This window comes from Nerophis ophidion, linkage group LG15 (assembly GCF_033978795.1).
Source record: "Nerophis ophidion isolate RoL-2023_Sa linkage group LG15, RoL_Noph_v1.0, whole genome shotgun sequence".
Taxonomy (NCBI): Eukaryota; Metazoa; Chordata; class Actinopteri; order Syngnathiformes; family Syngnathidae; genus Nerophis; species Nerophis ophidion.
Window position 1 is genome coordinate 51,135,003 of NC_084625.1, and position 16,344 is coordinate 51,151,346.

Here is a 16,344-nt window from a genome sequence, read left to right on the forward strand (position 1 = left end):
AAGCAGTCTCTTTTTTTTTTCTTCCTAGGGGGCGCTATTGCGCAATTTTGATTTTTATGATTTGGCTGCCTAATATGTTGGGAAGGCATGAAAGACCGACGTGTGTGTCAAATTTGGTGAGTTTTGAAATATGTTAAGAGGGTGAAATTGGGGCGCGACGGTGCGGAAGAAAGAAAGAAAGAATAAAACGCACCAGATTCAATAGGGTCCTTGCCTATGGCAAAGGACTCCTGTGGAGTCCTTTGCCATAGGCAGGGCGGACCCTAATGAACATGTCAATATTGACAATAATAATAAAAATGTCAGCAGGAAAGTTAGACTAATAGCTAAGCTAACCTAGCTTGAAACTACCAGAAATAAGTGCACATTTAAGAAATGTAGATGGAACCACACTGTAGTTATCAGGAAATCAACATGTAGATCAGGGGTATCCAAACCCTGGCCCGCGGCCCAATTGCAGTCCATATGATGCATTAAAACATTCCTAATGGTCCTACAAGTGTAAAAAGAAGTTAACTCATGTTAACATACACACAATATACTTTAATTTAGCAGGGTTTTCCCGAGATATGCTGTAGTCTTTTTGTGTTTACCCTCAAAAGTAGTTGCTTAGCACTAATGATGCTGAGAAAAATGCATCCTGTCCTAAAATGTGCCGTCTGTGTGTCCTCAGAGAGGAGGACGTAGAGTCGCAAGAAAAAGACGAGGAGGGACGTCCACTCCTGCTCCTCTCTCCCCCGACTCTTTGTGTCCGTAACTTCCGCCAACTCTCCAAACTGCTCGGTCTGGCAAATGAGAAGAAACTGCTGGAAGTTCAGGCATGTGTTGAAGGTAAGTGCATGGAGGGAATGAATGGACCAATACAAAACATACAACGCATTCAAGTCATTATTCCTGTTTTTTTATTGGCATTTTCCTATAAATATTTTTAAATATGAACCCAACAAATGGTTGCTGTTTGTTAATTAGCAACACAGCTCAAAAAGTTGTCGGATTTCCATTAAACTTTCAGAATGTGTCAGAAATGGGATAAGAGGTTCGATTTTGGGGCTGCTTCCGATCATTTCTATGTTAGTGAAAGAGACAAGCGGTGGAAAAATGGATGGATGGATGGGCCCAGATCCACCCAACAGAGGGTTCCCTTCCTTGATTTATTCCCGCTGTACAACAACATACTGGAGCTCCTAAAATGAAGAGCGGATTTTGATGACACTTTCAGGAAAGGTCAGGGATGGTATTAGGAACAAGTTTAAAAAAAACACAAAAAATAGTTTTTCAGTCAATATGACAGTAATGTTCTTAGAATCCTGAGATGATGCGAGTGAAGCAATAGAACATTTCTTCAAGTATAACTCCTAATTGTGTGTGTACAGAGAGATGGATGGATGTGCAGATGGCAACTATCCAAAATAGAACCAGGAGAAAAATATATTACATGTTGAGTGCCAGGAGGTTACAGCTGTGCTCTAAAGGGTGAGCGCGGATAAGGTGGTGTGGTATTAGCATAATAATGTCTTTATAGTCGTAACTTTAGAAAAAGCATAACATTTTGTACTTTTTTTCATAATACAACAAAATTGTTTTCCATCCATTTACTTCATTCTCGTAATACAATACAACCAGGCTAACTTCTGACTCCACTGCCAGACTAACTTCTGACTCCACTACGAGGCTAACTTCTGTCACGACAACCAGGCTAACTTCTGACTCCACTACTAAGCTAACTTCTGACACCACAACCAGGCTAACTTCTGACACCACAACCAGGCTAACTTTTGACTCCACTACTAAGCTAACTTCTGACACCACAACCAGGCTAACTTCTGACTCCACTACCAGACTAACTTCTGACTCCACTACGAGGCTAACGTCTGACACCATAACCAGGCTAACTTCTGACACCACAACCAGGCTAACTTCTGACACCACAACCAGGCTAACTTCTGACACCACAACCAGGCTAACTTCTGACACCACAACCAGGCTAACTTCTGACACCACAACCAGGCTATCTTCTCTCACCACAACTGGGCTAACTTCTGACACCTCAACCGGGCTAACTCCTGACACCTCAACCGGGCTAACTTCTGACACCTCAACCGGGCTAACTTCTGACACCACTACCGGGCTGACTTCTGACACCACCACCAGGCTAACTTTTGACACCACAACCAGGCTTACTTCAGACACCACAGCCAGGCTAACTTTTGACTCCCCAACCAGGCTAATTTCTGACACCACAGCCAGGCTAACTTCTGACACCACTACCGGGCTAACTTCTGACACCACTACCGGGCCAACTTCTGACACTACTACCGGGCTAACTTCTGACACAACTACCGGGCTAACTTCTGACACCACTACCGGGCCAACTTCTGACACTACTACCGGGCTAACTTCTGACACAACTACCGGGCTAACTTCTGACACAACTACCGGGCTAACTTCTGACACCACCACCAGGCTGACTTTTGACACCACAACCAGGCTAAGTTCTCTCACCACAACCGGGCTAACTTCTGACACCACAGCCAGGTTAACTTTTGACTCCACAACCAGGCAAATTTCTGACACCACAGCCAGGCTAACTTTTGACACCACAACCAGGCTAACTTTTGACACCACAACCAGGCTAACTTCTCTCACCACAACCGGGCTAACTTCTGACACAACTACCGGGCTAACTTCTGACACCACAGCCAGGCTAACTTCTGACACCACAGCCAGGCTAACTTCTGACACCACAGCCAGGCTAACTTCTGACACCACAACCAGGCTAACTTCTGACACCACAACCAGGCTAACTTCTGACACCACAACCAGGCTAACTTCTGACACCACAACCAGGCTAACTTTTGACACCACACCCAGGCTAACTTCTGACACCACTACCGGGCTAACTTCTGACACCACTACCGGGCTAACTTCTGACACAACAACCAGGCTAACTTTTGACACCACCACCTGGCTAACTTTTGACACCACAACCAGGCTAAGTTCTCTCACCACAACCGGGCTAACTTCTGACACCACACCAGGCTAACTTCTGACACCACTACCGGGCTAACTTCTGACACCACTACCAGGCTAACTTCTGACACAACTACCGGGCTAACTTCTGACACAACTACCGGGCTAACTTCTGACACAACAACCAGGCTAACTTTTGACACCACCACCTGGCTAACTTTTGACACCACAACCAGGCTAAGTTCTCTCACCAAAACCGGGCTAACTTCTGACACCACAACCAGGCTAACTTCTGACACCACAACCAGGCTAACTTCTGACACCACAACCAGGCTAACTTCTGACACCACAACCAGGCTAACTTCTGACACCACAACCAGGCTAACTTCTGACACCACAACCAGGCTAACTTTTGACACCACAACCAGGCTAACTTTTGACACCACAGCCAGGCTAACTTTTGACACCACAGCCAGGCTAACTTCTGACACCACTACCGGGCTAACTTCTGACACCACTACCGGGCTAACTTCTGACACCACTACCGGGCTAACTTCTGACACCACTACCGGGCTAACTTCTGACACCACTACCGGGCTAACTTCTGACACCACCACCTGGCTAACTTTTGACACCACAACCAGGCTAAGTTCTCTCACCACAACTGGGCTAACTTCTGACACCACAGCCAGGCTAACTTCTGACACTAACACCAGGCTAACTTTTGACACTACAACCAGGCTAACTTTTGACACTACAACCAGGCTAACTTTTGACACCACAACCAGGCTAACTTCTGACACAACTACCGGGCTAACTTCTGACACCACTACTAGGCTAACTTCTGACACCACAACCAGGCTAACTTCTGACTCCACTACGAGGCTAACTTCTGACACCACAACCAGGCTAACTTCTGACTCCACAACCAGGCTAACTTCAGACACCACAACCAGGGTAACTTCAGACACCACAACCAGGGTAACTTCTGACACCACAGCCAGGCTAACTTCTGACACCACAGCCAGGCTAACTTCAGACACCACAACCAGGCTAACTTCTGACACAACAACCAGGCTAACTTCTGACTCCACAACCAGGCTAACTTCTGACACAACAACCAGGCTAACTTCTGACACAACAACCAGGCTAACTTCTGACACAACAACCAGGCTAACTTCTGACACTCCCTCCATTATTCATGCTTCTGCATTTCTTACTTCACCTTCTCCTGCGTTGATCACGCCTATTTTAGTCCCTCGATGTTATATTTTGTTACATTTTGGAGACCATTCTGATGAGCGTCTGGATTCAGGTTATTTTAAAATCACTCGTGCTGCACCCGTTACATCTTGTATACATATTTTGTGCGATACCCCCCTCCACTTGCTTTTTTAACACCTTTAACTTCTTGGTGAAGATTGTTCCACAACCCAAACGTGTGTCTGTTTGTCTCTCCCTGCTCAGAAAACAGAAATCCTCTGGTGAAGATCCTCGGTCCCAGCCTGGCCAACATCCAGAAGATTGGAAAGGCCGACAAAGATAAAGAGCAACAGCAGGGCAGCGAGTCAGAGCCCAAAATGAAGCTGGTCCGCCTTCTCCAAAGTGCGGACAAGCACATCCTCCGCAAGTTTATGAAGGAAATATCAGAGTGAGTCTTCTTGTTTGCCTCATATTCAGTCTAATCATTTAAAACATGGGTGTTATAAACTCAAGGCCCGGGGGCCATATCTGGTCCACCACATCAATTTGTGTAAATAATGTACTTAATCTTAATCAATGTCACACAAATAAATGTACTGCGTACAATTACATTCTGTACGCTTTAACCTTCTCTAGTAATAAAACAGAATATTACATCGTCATAGATTTCAAAACAATGTTAATGTTCAAACAAAGATAAATACTTAAATATCTGACTTATGATTTTAAAGCAAGTAATCCAACAAACTTCATGTAAAAATTTGACAATAAACATTTTTTTTACAGTAAATTCCACTTTCAATACAGAGTAATATTACATTATAAAACACAACTGTAAATTTTACGTAAAAATGACAGTTGTACTGTTTTTCCATTCCATCCATCCATCCATTTTCTACCGCTTATTCCCTTTTGGGGTCGCGGGGGGCGCTGGCGCCTATCTCAGCTACAATCGGGCGGAAGGCGGGGTACACTCTGGACAAGTCGCCACCTCATCGCAGGGCCAACACAGATAGACAGACCACATTCACACTCACATTCACACACTGGGGCCATTTAATTTAATTCCATGTATTTTATTTTGTGTGCTGTAGAAAAACAACCTGAATATCCATCCATCCATCCATCCATTTTCTAACGCTTGTCCCTTTTGGGGTATTGCGGTAAAATTGTGGCGACTGAGCTGCCAATTTTATACAGTACACTCTAAAGTAGGGATGCACCGATTAATCGGTAACTGAATATGGCAAAAAAAAGCCACATTCGGCCTTCGGTGGAATGAGTTAAAAACAAGGCCGAATAGTGGCGTGTGACGCAATTTTTTGACGCGGTGACGCAATCAACCAACGTGCAGTGACGTTGGGATATGTTGTGTACCTGTATAAGTGTATGAGGTTACATGCACACACTTATTGAGATTTAGTGGGGCCTCTGTTTACATTATTAGCCTGTTGTGTAGGCTACCTGTATAAGTGTATGAGGTTACAAGCACACACTTATTGAGATTTACTTGAGCCTTCTGTTTACATTATTAGCCTGTTGTGTAGGCTACCTGTATAAGTGTATGAGGTTACAAGCACACACTTATTGAGATTTACTTAAGCCTTCTGTTTACATTATTAGCCTGTTGTGTAGGCTACCTGTATAAGTGTATGAGGTTACAAGCACACACTTATTGAGATTTAGTGGGGCCTCTGTTTACATTATTAGCCTGTTGTGTAGGCTACCTGTATAAGTGTATGAGGTTACAAGCACACACTTAATTGAGATTTACTTGAGCCTTCTGTTTACATTATTAGCATATCTACTGTGGCTAAGCAGACTTTTGCCAAAAGGACAATAATTCATTTGTTGTGGGTTTATTCAATTTAATGCACTTTATTTTTTTTTGGAATGCATGTTTTGTTTGAAGGCCTAATATAAATGAAAAACTTTGTGCTTTTTTTGAAAAGCAAAGGCTACTGGAATATTAAAAAAATTTCAATATTCAATAAAAAATACTTTATTTGAAAAACATGTCTAAATATTTATTCTAGGCTATTTATGCAATATAAAAATATTGTGAAAAACTGCATTCATTATTCGGTATTCGGCCTTCGGCCAAGCGTTTAAGTTTTATTCGGCTTCAGCCACAAATTTTCATTTCGGTGCATCCCTACTCTAAAGATGTTATTTTGTACAACGTATGTAAAAAAAGACAGACAATTATCCTCTTAAGGCCCAAGCTGTTTTTTTTTACATGCTTTTTTTTATTTCTCTTTGCTATTTGGGCTTATTGGACCCTTATTAGAATAAAAAACAAGAATCATCTTTTGATATGATGTTCTTGTGTTCTTCATGTTCAGTGACATGCTAATTCTTATTTTTACACTTTTTTTCCCCCAAATTCCATTGTATGTTATACTCTTCTGACACCACCAGATGGCAGTATAAGTGTCCACGTAAGTGGCCATAAGACCCCAATTCAGTAGTGTACGCAATTTTGGAAAAAAGAGCTAAAAAGTCCTGTCCATGCATTTGGCCACTAAGCCTTTAAAGGTTAAACATATTTTATACGTACACATTTATATTTATACTGTATATTATTCACTGTTAAAAGCGGCAACCATAACTGATGTGGTGAGTTTGACACGCCTCGTCTAAAAAGACATTAAAATGAGTAAGAAAACAAAACACAACATATAAACAGCAAGATGTGAGACGTTATTGTTGTTGTCTTCTACGTTTTTCAGGAAGGTGGATCTCAATCCCAATCCTGTGAGGAAAGAAGTGGAGTATTTAAAGAATGTTTGCAGTTCTGGGGATAACAAGGTGTTGAAGTTGGTTCGATACACCTCAGGTTTGAATCCTATTCATATTTCACTGGCTCAGGATGGATATTAATGCTAATGCTAAAAAAGGAGCATCAATGTGTGTGAGATTTGTGTTGACTTTTGTCAGTCATCAGTCAGGATGTTTCTGAATATTTGTCGATTTAACTGCAAGCGGAGTCAGTCTTTCAAAAAACCCATCTAATTTTAAATATGGTGCCGTCTGCTAATTGAGCACATTTGGAAAACTATGTTGTAACTTCTATTGGCTCACCAAAGTTATTACTAACATTCTCTTCTTTTTTTACCTTTGCTGTAAATAGTATTTGTTTTTTTCTCTATTCCACTTCAGACTATGAATTTCCAAATGGATGCCGCGCCCCCCTGTGGAGACAACTTCAGGGTGAGATCTGTTACCTGGTGATCGAGCCTTACGACACAGAGACGCTCTACATCACCTGCAGTGCCACTGGAGTGTTCTTCAACATGGTAAGAAGACTATTGAGGTTCTTTACCGCACAATATACAGGCACCTGACCACCTGAGGGCACCACAGACTGTAGATGCTTTTAAAAAAGGCTTAAAAACCCTTCCTTTTAATAAAAAAAAGCCTTTTTTTAGATATATGCATTATGTTCTAACTATTACGCTTTTGTAGTTTTTATTTTTATTATGTTTTTATTTTGGCTAGCAGTTAATTATATGTCTCCATACGGGGTTGAGCTGCTCGCCCCTATTACAGCAAATAAACTGCATTTCTTCGTCTCTTAAGTACCATTATCACTGGAAGATGAGGCTTAACATGATATACATTGGGAGAAAGCCAGGAGCAGGCGAGTTCACTAATAGCAAAGCTAACCTAGCTTGAAACAACAAGAAATGAGTGCACATTAAACTTTAGAGAAGTGGAGATGGAAGCACATCACAGCAGAATGCAGTTATCAAGAAATTAACAAGTAAATCAGGAGTATTTAAACCAGAATGCAGCCCCCTGGCATCTTCAGTCTGGCCCGCAAGAGGATGGCCAGTGAACATGTGTACTTTCATAACATCACAGGCACATCATTTACTTATATGACCCAATCCACACAACCTTTTCCTAGTAAAAAAAAATATCAAACCAGCACATAAGAACCTGATTACTGAACTTTGTGGATGTTATTAAAAAAACAACGTCCCGTCACCATAAATTCCAAATTACACCCATTTTAATCCATTGCAAGGCGTGATGGGAAAAATTCAAAACAGTCTCGCCACACTTATCCATGTTTGACTTTTAACTCCTTGATATTTCGTGATTGATTACAAAGCTTTAAAGAGGTAATCACGGAAGTAAAACAAAGTAGTTGAACTTTCACATACTAATTTGTGTGTGTATGTATATATATATATATATATATATATATATATATGTGTGTGTACATGTGTGTGTATATATGTGTGTGTGTGTATATATATATATATATATATATATATATATATAAATATATATACATATATATGTGTGTGTATACATATGTATATGTGTATGTATATATATGTGTATATATATATATGTGTATGTATATATTTATATGTATGTGTATACATACATATATATACTCGATATAGCGCCGGTTTGTCTCTGTGCGATATAGAAAATTACTATATGGTGATATTGGAGTATATGTTCTCACGCAGTTGTTTTTAGCTCCGGGCATTACACTGCATGTGTTTCCCACTCTTTCTTATCTCTCCTTCTCACAGAGATGTAAAACAAGAGCACCTTCTTACATATGTCTTGTGTACACGCTCCCGCGGAATAGACAGGCAGCAACATGGTAACATTAGCTGTGATGCTGTGCGGATGGTAATACGAGAGAGAGAAGGTGCGAATCTGTTAACAAATGAAGAAACAATTAATTCCCAAGAAAAACAGAATGGGGTCCATCGCCTGACGGTGGTTTGGCTTCAAACGGGTAGATGTTGAACAATTATGTGGCAAAAGCGTTGCTACAAAAAGTAGCACCACTGCTAATGTAGAATCATTTGAAAAGTCACCCGCTATAGAATGAAGAGTGCTTGAAACTCCGCATGTCAACATCTCCGACTGGTGCCACACCCACAAAATGCCCAAGCAACCATTTCCACATCAACACCGTATAAAAAAAGCAGTCAACAACAGAAGAAAACGTCCGCAGGAGCCTACCACATAGTGACGGACATACACTATTTAATTTCCTTTTATGCAGCTCATTTTTCTTTGACACTTATTGAAATATCATCATGCACAAAAGTGCACTTTATTTGTTTTAATCTATTGTAGTGGCGTTCTGTACAAAAAGTGCACTTTAATTTAGTGTTTTGATATGTCATCTTAGTGACATCATGCACAAAAGTGCACTACTAGCTTGTTTTAATATGTTTCTGACAATCTTGCACTTTCTGTTTTGGAAATGACATGAATGTTTGTGCCACTGCTTAATAACTGTTTAATAAATACACTGTTAGTTGTGATTTGCATGGAAGTTTAAAAGTAGCATATATTAATGCAGTATGAAGAAGAATGTTTTAATGTAGACACATAGAATCATCATACTGCTGTGATTATATGCATCAAGTGTTCATTCAGGGCGAAGGCAAAATATGGAGATATATATGGTGTATCGTGACATGACCTAAAAATATGGAGATATTAATAAAAGGCCATATCGCCCGGCCCTACGACAGGTGTTATTTTTCACTTTGTCGACATGTCTAAATCTAATATTCTGTGTTTATTACAGCAGTCATAACAGGCTCATATAAAGATGGGATGATAACCTCAGCTGACTACCATCAGAGGTCTAAAACACTTCCATACACCAAACTTTAAACCTGTTTTCAATCAATCCCAATAAAAAGTGGACCTGCACGCTTGCAGCAGCGTCGACTTCTTCAGTGACTTTGCTGACAAGCCAGAGGTTTCCTGTCTCTGTTTCTTCACCTGGAAATAGTTCAGCCAAAGTGGATGGGCGGCGGGCGGAGAAACTACCGAACGGGCGACACTGATGCTTGAAATACAGTAGTGTCTCAAAGCTAATTTAGCGGTTAACATGGTGTTACACTTCCCCTCGGAGGCCGCCTGGAGATTCTCCGTTCAGCTCCCTTGGCCTCCGGCTGCTTCCCGCTGGCACGTGGGTCACTTAAGAATTGCGGTTGGTCCAGAATTAATGAAAGGGTTTTTTCACACAGGGCATCAAGCCGGAGGGGGACGAGATCAACTACGAGCGAACGAGTGAGGTGTTCAAGGACATAGTTTCCCTGCTGAGGAGCAAATCCCAGGTCTTTGCTGAGAGCATGGACATACAGGTAGTACTGTTTTGTCATCACACAGTCAGATACAGTTTTGTGATGCAAAGTATAAAAGACAATAATATGAATTACAACCTGTACAATTGAACTGGTGGTTCGAGTGTCTGCCCTGAGATGGGTAGGTCGTGAGTTCAAACCCCCGGCTGAGTCATACCAAAGAGCCATTACCTCCCTGCTGCTCACTGCTGCTCACTGCTCCCCTCACCTCCCAGGGCGTGAACAAGGGGATGGGTCAAATGCAGAGGACAGATTTCACCACATGTAGTTTGTGTGTGTGTGTGACAATCGTGTGTACTTTAACTTTGATTTGTTTGGTGTGAAATGTGGAGAAAAAATACACAACACAGTACATTACTACTAATTCCATCAATTTTCTACCGCTTATTCCCTTTTGGGGTCACGGGGGGCGCTGGCGCCTATCTCAGCTACAATCGTTTGGAAGACGGCGTACACCCTGGACAAGTCGCCATCTCATCTCAGGGCCAACACAGATAGACAGACAACATTCACACACTAGGGCCAATTTAGTGTTGCCAATCAACCTATCCCCAGGTGCATGTCTTTGGAGGTGGGAGGAAGCCGGAGTACTCGGAGGGAACCCACGCATTCACGGGGTGAACATGCAAACTCCACACAGAAAGATCCCGAGCCTGGATTTGAACCCGGGACTGCAGGAACTTTGTATTGTGAGGCAGACGCACTAACCCCTCTGCCACCGTGAAGCCCTTACTACAAATTCATTATTTATTAATAACTTACATGAAGTATTAATAAATAACCTGTGCTAATAATAACCTGTGCTCTTACACTTGACTACAATATATCTTTGGCAGTGGGTTGCGGTCGTCTAATTTGCATATTTGGCCAGAATGCATGCGTAAAAATCCACGTTCGGTCGGTCGATCTACGTTCCCATCATCTATGGTCATGAGCTTTGGGTCATGACCGAAAGGACAAGATCACGGGTACAAGCGTCCCAAATGAGTTTGGGTCTCTCCCTTAGAGATAGGATGCGAAGCTCTGCCATCCGGGGGGAGCTCAACCGGTAGGAGACCATGGGGAAAACCCAGGACACGTTGGGAAGACTGTCTCCCGGCTGGCCTCGAAACGCCTCGGGATCCCCCGGGAAGAGCTGGACGAAGTGGCTGGGGAGAGAAAAGTCCGGGCTTCCCTGTTTAGGCTGCTGCCCCCGCGACCCTACCTCGGATAAGCGGAAGAAGATGGATGGATGGATGGATGGCATGTGTAAATAGAAAAAAAACTAAACAAAAATTAAATTTGTTCAAAGGGGAACTGCCCTCTTTTAGGAATTTTTGCCTATCGTTCACAATCGTTATAAGAAACTACAAGACAAGCGTTTTTGTTTTTTTCGCTTTGTTTTTCATCCTTTCACAGTAGAGATGACACCGTGTTGAAGGCCTCTGGTCCCGTGAACAAGGTCCTCTTCTTTACAGCGCTGATTTTCTCCCTGCTGCTGGACTACTGGCATGTGTAAACAGTACACATTGTGTAATCAGTGTCTACGCTGCTCCACACTAGTGAGCTAGTGTCTGCTTGTCGCTGTGTTGAAACGTTTTTTTTGAGCCAACATCAAACACCTTCACACACACACACAAACAGAGGCAGGCATCCAAACGCTGAAACCTGCGTGATTCATTCAGTAGTGCTGCTTCCTGCTTGAGTAATTTGACATTATAACAAATCGCCCCAATAATAGACTGCAGCTGCACTCAGAAATCTGTTAATCATTTAGTCTTTTTCACTTGTACTCCAAATTTTTGCATGGAAAATGTGGCATCATCTCAAGTTCATCAGACCGCTGGGGTGTGTTCACAGCCAGCTTTAAATCTGCTCTTGTTCGGAATACATGCCATGATAATTAGGAGCTCGAGGTGATTCTTTCACTTCATTTGGTTCCTTGAAGCAGTGTTTTTCAACCACTGTGCCGCGGCACACTAATGTTCCGTGAGTTACAGTCTGGTGTGCCGTGGGAGATTATCTAATTTCATCTATTTGGGTTAAAAATATTTTTTGCAAACCAGTAATTATAGTCTGCAAATGATGTGTTGTTGTTGTTGAGTGTCGGTGCTGTCTAGAGCTCGGCAGATAACCACTTAATACTGTTCCATATCAGTAGGTGGCAGCACCTAGCAATGGACGTCAAGTGGGTCTAGCATAATATTGGGAGAGTCCAGTCCATAGTGGATCTAACATAATAGTGAGTCCGGTCCATAGTGGATCTAACATAATGAGTCCAGTCCATAGTGGATCTAACATTGTAGTGAGAGTCCAGTCCATAGTGGATCTAACATAATATTGTAAGAGTCCAGTCCATAGTGGATCTAGAATAATATTGTGAGAGTCCAGTCCATAGTGGATCCAACATAGTGAGAGTCCAGTCCATAGTGGATCTAACTTTATAGTGAGAGTCCAGTCCATAGTGGATCCAACATAATAGTGTGTGAGTCCAGTCCATAGTGGATCTAACATTATAGTGAGAGTCCAGTCCATAGTGGATCTAACATAATAGTGAGAGTCCAGTCCATAGTGGATCTAACATAATAGTGTGAGAGTCCAGTCCATAGTGGATCTAACATAATAGTGTGAGAGTCCAGTCCATAGTGGATCTAACATAATAGTGTGAGAGTCCAGTCCATAGTGGATCTAACATTATAGTGAGAGTCCAGTCCATAGTGGTTCTAACACAATAGTGTGTGAATCCAGTCCATAGTGGATCTCACATAATATTGTGAGAGTCCAGTCCATAGTGGATCTAACATAATAGTGAGTCCGGTCCATAGTGGATCTAACATAATAGTGAGTCCGGTCCATAGTGGATCTAACATTGTAGTGAGAGTCCAGTCCATAGTGGATCTAACATTGTAGTGAGAGTCCAGTCCATAGTGGATCTAACATAATATTGTAAGAGTCCAGTCCATAGTGGATCTAGAATAATATTGTGAGAGTCCAGTCCATAGTGGATCTAACATAATAGTGAGTCCGGTCCATAGTGGATCTAACATTGTAGTGAGAGTCCAGTCCATAGTGGATCTAACATTGTAGTGAGAGTCCAGTCCATAGTGGATCTAACATAATATTGTAAGAGTCCAGTCCATAGTGGATCTAGAATAATATTGTGAGAGTCCAGTCCATAGTGGATCTAACATAGTGAGAGTCCAGTCCATAGTGGATCCAACATTATAGTGAGAGTCCAGTCCATAGTGGATCTAACATAATAGTTCGAGAGTCCAGTCCATAGTGGATCTAACATAATAGTGTGAGAGTCCAGTCCATAGTGGTTCTAACACAATAGTGTGTGAATCCAGTCTATAGTGGATCTCACATAATATTGTGAGAGTCCAGTCCATAGTGGATCAAACATAATAGCATGAGAGTCCAGTCCATAGTGGATCCAACATAATAGAGTCCAGTCCATTGTGGTTTTAACATAATAATGTGACAGCCAGCGCTTCATCAAAATACCAAAAAGTATCAAAATACATTTTGGTTCTGGTACCAAACTATTGGTATCTGGACAACACTAGTTAAATCTCAGGATATTACTCATTTGCATAATTTAAAATTACGTTAAAAAAAAAATCCCAATATTTGGACACAAATGCAAAGTTCATAGTAAGAATGTCATTCAGGAAGATTTTTAGATTGTTTTACTTACTTAGAGGCTGACAGGAATGATCCATTCAGGATTCTGAGACGTAGCAATGATCAGTTACTTCAATGTACTCAAGTGAAGTCATTAGATATGCTGAATAAGGAAGGCAATAATACAAGGAGGAAACTTTTCTTTTCCATTCGGTGTGTTGGATTCATTTTGACATCCCAGCAAGATTGGAAATTGGGCATACTATGTAGTTGCATGAAAAAAATCCTAAAATTAATCCCAACTGTTGTAGCTGTAAAGGATATCGGTCACGGAAAGATTTTTTTTTTTAAACTTAAATTTACAGCTGTTGAATTAAGTATACTTGTGCATATTTCAGATTTAGAAAACTGCAAACGTGTTAATGACTACATTTCATTGCTGAAAATATCAGGGTTTAATGTTGAGGCCGTCAGTCCCGCTTCATGCAATTTACGCCTTTTTTGTGTGTTGTACTCGCTAATGGTGCTTTTTATTGAAGCATGTCAAAGACATATTTGAGCGTTTCCTTCTGCGGACGCAGATGGGTTTTTGTCCATTACACATATAATGGAATTAAAGAAGGTCAATTAGTTTGAGTAAAGTCAAACTCTGTGGTTAGTTGGATTGACTGCGATGTTTCCACTAGTAGGTCACTTCATGTTTGATATTTTGATTAAAAACAACGTCTATGAAGGCGTGATTGGGCACATTTTGGCTCCGGTTTGAACAATCCAGAGTACATCTTAATGCTTTCCCTCTGCCATTTAAAATGTAGCTAACAACCAATGACAAGGCAGGTGCCTGTGATTAAAACCTGTGCTGCCTGCTAACTGTTTATGTCTCATTGGCATGCACACCCGACGTTTTTTGTAGTTTCCAATACAAATGAGAGTAATAATAAGGGAAACACTGACACAAAGGTGTGAGTGTGTCTGGTTGCATTTATTTTTTACATTTTGCAAGGGTGCACTGAAATAATTGACTAAATCAATAGTTATTTCTGCACAAAACACAGGATATGTCACAAAATGATTGCTAGGGTTAACACTGTTCCAGTTAACACCTCCTCGAATCACTGTTATTAAAGTCATATCACGTGCAAATGAGGTTTTAGCAAAAAATCTTTTAAGGATATTACAGTATTAATGCTAAAACGCCTCCGTTCTCTGTCCAAGGATGCACGGGAAGCTGCACGTACATCAAGGCCTCACGTGGAATTAGTGGATGCACAGACGCAACTGTCGCTGAAAAGGATTGAGAAGCCTGAACCACCTCAAGTGAAGGATGTCCAGTTGATTCCTAGGTATGTAATGTAGTAAGGATGACCTTTTTTGAAGTGTGTGTGTACGTGCGTGCGTGCGCGCGTCTATATGTATATATACACATTTTTTATGTGTGTGTGTATATTAGGGATGCACCGAAATGAAAATGTGTGGCCGAAGCCGAATAAAACTTAAACGCTTGGCCGAATACTGAATACCGAATAATGAATGCAGTTTTTCCCCAAAAATTTTATATTGCATAAACAGCGTACAATAAATTTTTAGACGTGTTTTTTTAAATAAAGTACATTATTATTGAATATTGACATTTTTTAAATATTCCAGTAGCCTTTGCTTTTCAAAAAAGCACAAAGTTTTTCATTTATATTAGGCCTTCAAAAAAAACATCCATCCATCCATTTTTTTTTTTTTTTCTACCGCTTATTCCCTTTTGGGGTTGCGGGGGGCGCTGGCGCCTATCTCAGCTACAATCGGGCGGAAGGCGGGGTACACCCTGGACAAGTCGCCACCTCATCGCAGGGCCAACACAGATAGACAGACAACATTCACACTCACATTCACACACTAGGGCCAATTCAGTGTTGCCAATCAACCTATCCCCAGGTGCATGTCTTTGGAAGTGGGAGGAAGCCGGAGTACCCGGAGGGAACCCACGCATTCACGGGGAGAACATGCAAACTCCACACAGAAAGATCCCGAGCCTGGATTTGAACCCAGGACTGCAGGAACTTCGTATTGTGAGGCAGACGCACTAACCCCTCTGCCACTGTGAAGCCCCAAAAAAAACATGCATTCCAAAAAAAAAAAAAAGTGCATTAAAGTGGATAAACCCACAACAAATGAAGTATTGTCCTTTTGGCAAAAGTCTGCTTAGCCACAGTAGATAGACTAATAATGTAAACAGAATGATCAAGTAAATCTCAATAAGTGTGTGCTTGTAACCTCATACACTTATACAGGTAGCCTACACAACAGGCTAATAATGTAAACAGAAGGCTCAAGTAAATCTCAATTAAGTGTGTGCTTGTAACCTCATACACTTATACAGGTAGCCTACACAACAGGCTAATAATGTAAACAGCACACACACAATGTAAAGAGC

The 16,344-nt window shown here is 41.5% G+C and overlaps 1 protein-coding gene across 1 annotated transcript in view; it reads left to right on the forward strand.

The window, feature by feature from the left end:
* The window catches only part of odad2 (outer dynein arm docking complex subunit 2), a 124,350-nt gene that overhangs the window by 12,974 nt on the left and 95,032 nt on the right, over positions 1-16,344 (forward strand). Inside the window, exons 3-8 of the mRNA XM_061922359.1 lie at positions 674-831; positions 4,438-4,621; positions 6,906-7,012; positions 7,336-7,472; positions 10,197-10,313; positions 15,135-15,262. Coding sequence (XP_061778343.1) covers positions 674-831; positions 4,438-4,621; positions 6,906-7,012; positions 7,336-7,472; positions 10,197-10,313; positions 15,135-15,262 — 831 coding nt within the window. The remainder of the gene's footprint in view (positions 1-673; positions 832-4,437; positions 4,622-6,905; positions 7,013-7,335; positions 7,473-10,196; positions 10,314-15,134; positions 15,263-16,344) is intronic.